Here is an 8775-nt window from a genome sequence, read left to right as displayed (position 1 = left end):
AGTAATTCAGTGACTATAATTTCTGATATATGCATACCGCACTTCAAAAGCAAAAATAATTTTTGTATCGCACGTTTGGTAATTGTTAACTATTAAAAAAGGTTTTGAAGCGCCAGGTAAGTTGTTTTGCAGTAAATTTTCGTGTTACTTCGGGGTGTAGTGAAAAAAATAAGGTGTCAGACAAAGGTAATGCATTTATTTAAAAAAATAGCGCGCATCCATGTGTATTATGATGTAGGTAGACACCGTAGACACAGAATGAGCGTTCCATGCGGTTTGTTGTTTTGTTTCTTTTCGCAAATAAGTTGGTGAAGTGCCATTTCCGCATTTGAAACATTGCAGCTTATCTAGCTTGACAATCTATATCGATGATCAATGTCGTGCTTGAGAAAAGGATTTATTATAAGACGACGAAGAGAAGCCACATGGCTTTATTCTCTGCTCATTAGAATCAAACTTATACGCTCGAAGGGATTTCTTATGGCTTATTCTGCTTGGTCAAAGTAATAACTTGACATCTGACCTTGACACTGTATTTTGTTTCTCAAGGTTGGCCTTCTGGATATACTTGCAAAGTTCTGTTTGAACGGTTTGAACATTACCTACTACGGCTATCGATACCGGGAATCCTCTTCTAATGTTATCTAACGTACCAACCTAAAAATAAAAGATATTGACTGTCGTCGCAGAACAGCTGATAGCATTATTACATCTCAAGTTTAGGTTAGTCTATTAAATGTACCTAATAATTGCAACAGCGCAAACCCATTTTTTGCGATCACGTTGCTTATAGCAAAAAATATTCTATTTTTAAATAACGATCTGCATATTGCTAAAAATGCTGTATCTCACAAGTTGAATATTCTTATTCAGAAAAAAATGATATTGAAACTTTAAACATGTAGATACGTTATATATTAAAAAGGTAAATTATGAATATCCAATTACCCAATAATCAGCCAGCTGCAGAGTTTTATTCGTTTTGTTGAATTGCAGGAAAACAAAACGTTTTAATGCATTCTTTCACTTCTCTACAAAAGATCCACTGGTCTAGCTATCAACACTTTAACTGTCTGTAATTAAACAATCGTTTGTTGTTTTTGACTGGCGTTCATTTGGTATTAGATTCACTGGTTCGTACTTTATTCTGCGTTTAAATCCAATAACTGATCACCCTTGCAATTGTTTAAATAACAAATTAAACATCATTATCAATTTTCTTTCAGTAAACAACATCTGGTCAAACTACGTGGCTAATGTGGTAACCGTTATTTATGTATAGTGGTAGTAATTTGACAAGGTTGTTTTTTCGATCCAACACGTTCAAGTCAGCATTACAGCTGGTAACGAAAATAGAAACGCCAATTACTCAAACGGACGCTAGTAGAATAGCCTCAGTTGCATTGTCGCGGTTCTCAACACCACCACCACCACCGCTCTCGAGATCGGCAACGATGAAGTACATCATAGTTACAGGAGGCGTCATCAGTGGCGTCGGCAAGGGAGTCATAGCCAGTTCTTTCGGAACACTGCTTCATTCGTGCGGAATTGGAGTTACCTCTATTAAGATTGATCCTTATATAAACGTCGACGCAGGAACATTTTCGCCTTATGAACATGGTAAGTTTAAAAGTTATCTCATTTTTTGTTTTTGTTTATTTTTTTATTTACGTGGAAAATTGCTTTAGTGGATTTTCACGTCCAAATTGTTGGGAATTTGTTAAGCAACTTAAAAACCGTTCAGGAATCAACCTTGCACTGCCGCAGATTTAGTATAAATTTCGTTTTAAATTAAGTGTGCTTTTAGCTTTCAAGTTTTAATATTACTTTAAAATTTAATGTGACTGTTTTGCAGACTGAGTTTTTTCAACAACAAATAATGTTGAAGCTATATTAGGTTTAGTTTTTAAAGTTGTCTATTTATCCTAAGTTAATTTACTCACTGTACAAGGCTCTTTTATTATCGCTTTTGTTTATCGCATGGAACATATTTTTTTCCTTGTTCATTTCTACCACAGCTAACAGGAACAAATCACTGCTAGTTCGGAAGGAATTCCGCGGTCGCTATTGTTTTAGTTGTCTAGTTTCTTCACGCCACTTAGTTCGCTGGGTCATGGAAGAAATATACTTTTCTTTACAGTTTAAACCAGCATTCTTGAGAATAATAAGATCATCTGCAGATCTCACCGATGTGTGCAGCATTACGTGTGCATTTCGCTTTCGCCGTTTAATGTGTCTAATATCTTTAACACTTTGACTAAACGCTCTCAAACCTAACGTGTATAGGGAACAGCTGGCAATTTCCGCAATAAACACGAATCGGTTTATTCATTTGCGTATCCTTATTTGCTCCTCCAAAGTATGTGATCCATGAAGCGATGAGTAGCTAGCAAACAATATTTATTAGGTTGGCTTTTATTATTGATTATTTATTATTAAATTTTAACGAATAGCGTGTGTAACAAATCAGGTCCAAATTGTTGATAACAATAGAAGAGTGTTTGAAATAGACCAATTTCAATCATTAATCGAAACACTGCTGAACTTTGTTTCAATATTGCAGGCGAAGTGTATGTTCTTGACGACGGAGGAGAAGTCGATCTTGATTTGGGGAATTACGAACGTTTTTTGGACATCACATTGCACCGTGACAACAATATTACAACGGGCAAAATTTATCAGACGGTTATTCACCGAGAGCGAGTAGGAGATTATCTGGGAAAAACCGTCCAAGGTAAAAGCAATGCTTGTTACTGTATTTGTATATAAACTTGCGATTTTCAATTCAGTGGTTCCCCATATTACGGACGAAATCCAGGATTGGATCGAAAGGGTGGCGAAGATCCCAGTAAGGGATAATATTGCACCGGAAGTTTGTGTAGTGGAACTTGGTGGAACTATCGGAGACATCGAGGGTATGCCTTTTGTCGAAGCTTTGCGACAATTCCAGTTTCGGGTAAAACGTGAAAACTTTTGTGTGGCCCACGTTTCACTGGTTCCGTCACCGAGAGCTACAGGTGAACCGAAAACAAAACCAACGCAGGCCAGTGTACGGGAACTTCGTGGACTAGGACTAAGTCCTGATTTGATAGTGTGTCGTTCCGAATATCCGATTGGGAATGAGGTTAAGGAAAAAGTTAGTAATTTTTGTCATGTAGCGCCAGAGCAGGTGGTATGCATACACGATTTATCCTCTATCTATCACGTCCCGTTGCTAATGGAAGAGGCGGGAGTGATTGAATTTTTGAATGACCGACTGAATTTGCAACTAACTTTCCCACGGCCAATCCAATTCATGCAAAGCTGGCGAGATCTAGCGGAGCGTGTAGACAATGTCTACAAAAAGGTCACTATTGCAGTAGTAGGAAAATACACTAAGCTCGAGGATTCGTATGCATCTCTGTCAAAATCATTATTGCACGCCTCACTCTCCGTTGGCTATAAAGTGATCATTAAATATATTGATGCCAGTGATCTGGAACGAGAGACCAAACAGAATCAACCGCAGGTGTACTACGATGCCTGGCAAGCTCTCACCAACAGCCAGTATGAATTGTGTTGCTTCTATAGTTGTTATAGTATTTTAAATGTTTTCTTACTTTCAACAGTGGCGTCATTGTTCCCGGAGGATTTGGTATGCGTGGTGTTGAAGGAAAAATTCGTGCTTGTCAGTGGAGCCGAGAGAAAAAGAAACCTTTCCTCGGAATATGTCTTGGTTTGCAGGTGGCAGTAATAGAGTTTGCTAGGAACGTGCTTCACTTGGAGGTAAGTAAAACGAAAAAGTTCACGAGAAAAGCTGTTCCTCGTATTATCGATGCTAATTAATTTTTTCTGAACATAGGATGCTAATACTACAGAGATTGAAGAAGAATGCGAGCATCCGTTGATTATAAAAATGCCCGAACACCACCCAGGAAACATGGGTGGTACAATGCGCTTAGGAAAACGAACGACTATCTTCAAGAAAGATAAGAGTATTATCAGTAAGTACAGGCAATTACTGATAACTAGTTGTTTGAAATTATATCAATCCAAAAACTACTTCGCAGAACAATTGTACGGCAACGTGGATGAAATCGAGGAACGGCATCGCCATCGTTACGAAGTAAATCCAGAATACGTCGCTCAATTGGAATCGAAGGGTATGAAATTCGTTGGATATGATTCCGAACAGATTAGAATGGAAATCATTGAGCTAGAAGATCATCCCTATTTCGTCGGAACACAATTCCACCCAGAATATCTCTCAAGGCCTCTCAAGCCTTCGCCTCCTTTCTTGGGTTTGATCTTGGCTTCTGTTGGCAAGCTAGACACTTACCTTCAGCAGGGAAATAAAATTGTGACGCCATCGTACGTTGGAAGCGAAAGCTCGAGCGATGAGGATGTTTTATTGAAAAACAAACAAACACCTATGTCGCTCGTAAATGGCATCGATAAGCTTAATGTATCGAAATGCAATGGAAGCATCTAGACTAGTAACTAGGAAAACGTTTTTGTGATACGAGCTAAATTAGCATAAGTTAATGCGACTGCGTTGGTCCAATCAGATAAATTCAACGTTAGACAATTGAATGTTCTAGGTTAGGAATCAAAGGCCAATGCTCTTGACATGTTTAGTAGAGGCCATCTAAAAAATATGAATATATCGGCTAAGATAACACAATTTGCCGCAAGGGATGATTCGTGAAGAAAGTTTGCTATCAAATGCATTTTCCAAATCCATTCAAGCAAATTGGAGCAAGGATTACTATATAATTTATTTTAAATTTTGAGAGCATAACCACTGTCGCCATTTATTTTACATGGTTCATTTGCGATGTGGACCAGAAATTGAATTCTGCATAGCATGCAGTGATATCGTGCTCGCAGGTGCGGATTTCATGTTTTCACGTCATAGACGATATCTGAAAATCGAATAAATAGTAGTTATATAGATAGAATAACAAATAATATACTTTACTGCTAATTTCTTAAATAAAATGAGAACTAACAGCAGTTACGACGCGTTCTATTCGCCTAATAATTCCGATCAAATGAATCGTCTATGTATTTAGGTTTGCCGGCGTATTCAACAATATCTCATAATCAAAAAAAAACTTATTTTTTCATAACTATCAATTTTGTGAAATTCACAAACCGTAGACACAAATTGTAAAACACGGGTACCTTTCATTTGCTATAACACCGATACAATATAACGAATGACTTGGTTATGGCTAGTACAGAGAATTTTTAACGGTAAGCACTTTAACCGTTTTGGTTCACGACAGCTTAATACCTTTACCTTTGCTCATCATCGATCCTCCAAACTTCCGAAAAACAAGTTGATCTGTTGCTGAACTTCTATGCATAGCTTTCAAATAAAGCGAAGGTTCGGCGTATAATTAAAACACGATCAACAAAAATTCAAACAGGGCGAATAATTAGTTAGGATGGTTATAAAATTAACGGAAAAACAATAACACAAGATTTGAATCGTGGTAAAAATCTGGCTTTCAGCTTACCAGTGTTTCCCAGTCTGATACCAAGATACATCATAGGCATACATTTTAATATCGTATGAAGCGTGTTCTCAACATGAGGAATAAGGTGAACTGAATATATTTGTGACTCCCTTTATGAGTTAGGCATTGTAAATAAGATTTGGTTTTTGCAGGCGGCGTATCTGGCTACACAACAAATGAAGAAAAATGTGCGCCAAAAATGACGTTGCAATGTAATTTCATGAATAAAAAAAAACTCGTTATAAGCTATATCACAATCGCTCACGGACGGGCCTTTCTATTTACCACGATTACAGTTGGTCGGCGTGCGACCAGACCGAACCAAGCGCCGTTTTTGAAAAAAAGTGGATGTTAAAATTGATAATCTATTTTTCATGAAAAAAGTAATCATTAGAACTGTATATAATGGTATTACAACAAAATTTCCCTGCAGCAGCTTGCAGAAACGTACGGAGTGGTAAAATTTTGATCACCGATTACTCGAATGTTTTTGGCGCTTGGTTCGGTCTGGTTGCACGCCGACCAGTTTATGGTAAAGGTAGAACACGTTACTTTTTGAGCCGTAACACAGACACAAAAGTGAAGTTTAAAGATTTCCGATGCTCAGAATAGATCGCCTAAGAACTGTTAGATAGTTCATACTCCCCCTATTTTGAAATTGTTCTGAGCGCATTACCGAAAAACCTAATGCTGATGTTGAGATAGGATCGTGAGCTGACTGTGATACAGAAATCAGTAATATTTAGCACCTGTACATTTACCTGGTCGGTTTGAGATATCCCTGATGATAATGCTGTATGAAAGATTTCGATTCCTTGATGCAGATTAGCCGAGGGATTCCGCACAATTTTCAATATCCAGCACATGAAATTTTCAGTTTAGGAATGAAAGAGGATGGGTAAGTTTTTTATGAACCTAACAAAGTTAATTTAAATTGGTTGAAGAAAAAAAAGTAAAAAGAATTTATTTCTACAAGCTTGAAGAAAAATCCTCCGAATAACCTTTAGATGCTGGAATTTTACATTATGATACCCATAAATAAATGAATGGTCGAAACAGCGGATTCTAACTTGCTGTTTTAACCTTCCCTCTACCACGGTTACTTTATAGAGCACCACAGGTTTGGCTGCATAAAGCCTTTCAAAATATTTGCCAATGCTACTCAAAATGGATAAATAGATCCTTGAACAATATACTGATTGCTCATGCATATATTAATACATTTTTAGAAGGATTGATTACTATTTCGAAAGGCTTTTTGCATCCAAACCTGTGGTGCTTTAGAGTAACCATGGTATAAAGAGGGTTAATATATCGAAGTACAAAGTTTATTTATTGCAAACAAATAGACACGCGTCACGAACATGTGCTCAATTATTACCGACTTTTCAAGCTTAGGTTATGGAAAAGCAACCCAATTTCCTGATTCCCATTGAACAGAAATCATGTTCATGTTTAAATTTTTCAAATGATCGTAATGATTATGTATAAATCAAATAGATACTAATTGCAATTCATTATATTCTTGTGACATAAGTAAAAATCAAATTCATTAGAGTATAAGGATGGACTGAGCTTCAGAAGCTGAATTATATGAGAAAATAGTGCTACGGGACTTGTGATCAACCGAATAACATCTAAAAATATCATCATATTATTCTATAATAATTATAAAGAAATATAATTGTGAATTAACTGGGAAACTTGAACAGTTTGAAGATCTCAAATCTGAGTGACATTGATGAGGCCCATCAACGAAATTGTATAATATCAGCTCTAAATATGTAGATATCCAAGATAATATAATGAACTTAGTGTTAAAGAAGAGTGACTGTATTAAATATTATGTCAAATTGAGAACAGATAGGCTGTTGATGGCCATAGTTAGAACTGTAAACCTTTCTTGTCGCGGATTCGCCTTTGCCAAATCGCTCTGTTTGTGAAATATGGTTGCAATAGGTGAATGAATTGATAAAATAAATCTTTTTATTGTATGTATTCACGAGCGTTTCGTGAATATATATACTTTACTTTACCTTCTTTTTAAGAAATGTGACAGCAATGCATGTTACGGAGTAAAACCAGTTACATAATTAAAAGAGCTATTGGTAACTCAAAGTAATAGATAATGGCAGATAAAAAAAAAATATTGGGCTTCATTTTAATTCTAAGTTTTTATAAAAGTTTTTAGAACAATCTTATTCTATTTTTACTGATTCTGGTGGAATAAAATTTTCGGAGCCTATGTAAAATATGTGTTTACATCTTTTTGTATGTATTTGAAGTTATTCGAAATGAATGTAGATAATTGCAAAAAAAATTTTGACACCCTATTCGACAGATATTAGATTCTAGTTGCAACTCGGTCCATTGCTGCAGTTCGCCAGCTCTACAGTCTGCGTAGGGTCCGTAGGTCGTCTTCCACCTGATCAATCCACTTAGCCCGCTGTGCACCTCTCCGTCTCGTGCCTGACGGATTGGTCCTCAAGAACCATTTTTACCGGGCTGTCGTCCGATATCCTTACGGCATGCCCAGCCTACCGCAACCTGCCAATCTTAGCGGTGTGGACGAGAGATCCCCAAGCAGCTCCCGCAGTTCGTAGTTTATTCGTCTTCTCCACGTTCCGTTCTCCATCTGCAGTTCATCGAAGATGGTACGCAACACCTTCCGCTCGAAGACCGCAAGGGCGCGTTGGTTCTTCACAAGCGTAGTCAATGTCTCATGCCCGTAGAGGACTACCGGTCTGATCAGCGTCTTGTAAATGGTTAACTTGGTGCGGCGACGAACTCTACTCGATCGGAGCGTTCTCCGGAGACCAAAGTATGCACGATTTCTCGCCATAATGCACCGCATGAATTTTTCTGCTGATATTGTTGTCGGTAGTTACCAGTGGGCTCAGGTACACGAACCACCAACTTGAACTCGAGGTGGGATGTTAGCACTGTCTTCTCGTGAACCCCTTCCCTCCATGTACTTCGTCTTCGATGCATTGATAACCAGTCCAATCCGTCGGGCTTCGGCCTTTAGCTAGATGTACGTATCCCCCATCTTAACATAGGTCCGATCCACAATGTCGATACCGTCGGCGAAACCAAGCAGTTGAACCGACTTTTGGAATATCGTGTCACTCGTGTTATTCCCGGTCTCTTAATGACGCCTTCCAGGGCAATTTCAATTAGTAGGCACGAGAGACCAGCACCTTGCCTTAAACCTCTTTGGGTTTCGGAGAGGCTCGAGAGTATCCCCAATACTCGAACTACACACATCACT

At 37.9% G+C, this 8775-nt stretch overlaps 1 protein-coding gene across 2 annotated transcripts; it reads left to right on the top strand.

Annotated features, from left to right (window-relative positions):
- LOC129732655 (CTP synthase) lies at positions 1 to 7756 on the top strand. Of its 2 annotated transcripts, none has more exons than XM_055693712.1 (7): positions 1 to 116; positions 1227 to 1620; positions 2564 to 2734; positions 2790 to 3546; positions 3609 to 3765; positions 3842 to 3983; positions 4050 to 7756. In XM_055693712.1, exons 2-7 carry the CDS (start codon positions 1275 to 1277, stop codon positions 4469 to 4471), a joined length of 1995 nt encoding a protein of 664 aa, XP_055549687.1. In that variant the 5' UTR covers positions 1 to 116; positions 1227 to 1274; the 3' UTR covers positions 4472 to 7756. The 2 variants fall into 2 exon arrangements, with proteins under 2 accessions (XP_055549687.1, XP_055549686.1); XM_055693711.1 differs by lacking the exon at positions 1 to 116 and adding an exon at positions 552 to 723.
- Positions 7757 to 8775: the final 1019 nt, after the last annotated feature.

Source organism: Wyeomyia smithii, chromosome 3 (genome assembly GCF_029784165.1).
Source record: "Wyeomyia smithii strain HCP4-BCI-WySm-NY-G18 chromosome 3, ASM2978416v1, whole genome shotgun sequence".
Taxonomy (NCBI): Eukaryota; Metazoa; Arthropoda; class Insecta; order Diptera; family Culicidae; genus Wyeomyia; species Wyeomyia smithii.
Note: the sequence above shows the minus strand (reverse complement) of the source record. Positions and strands in the feature narration are given on the sequence as shown.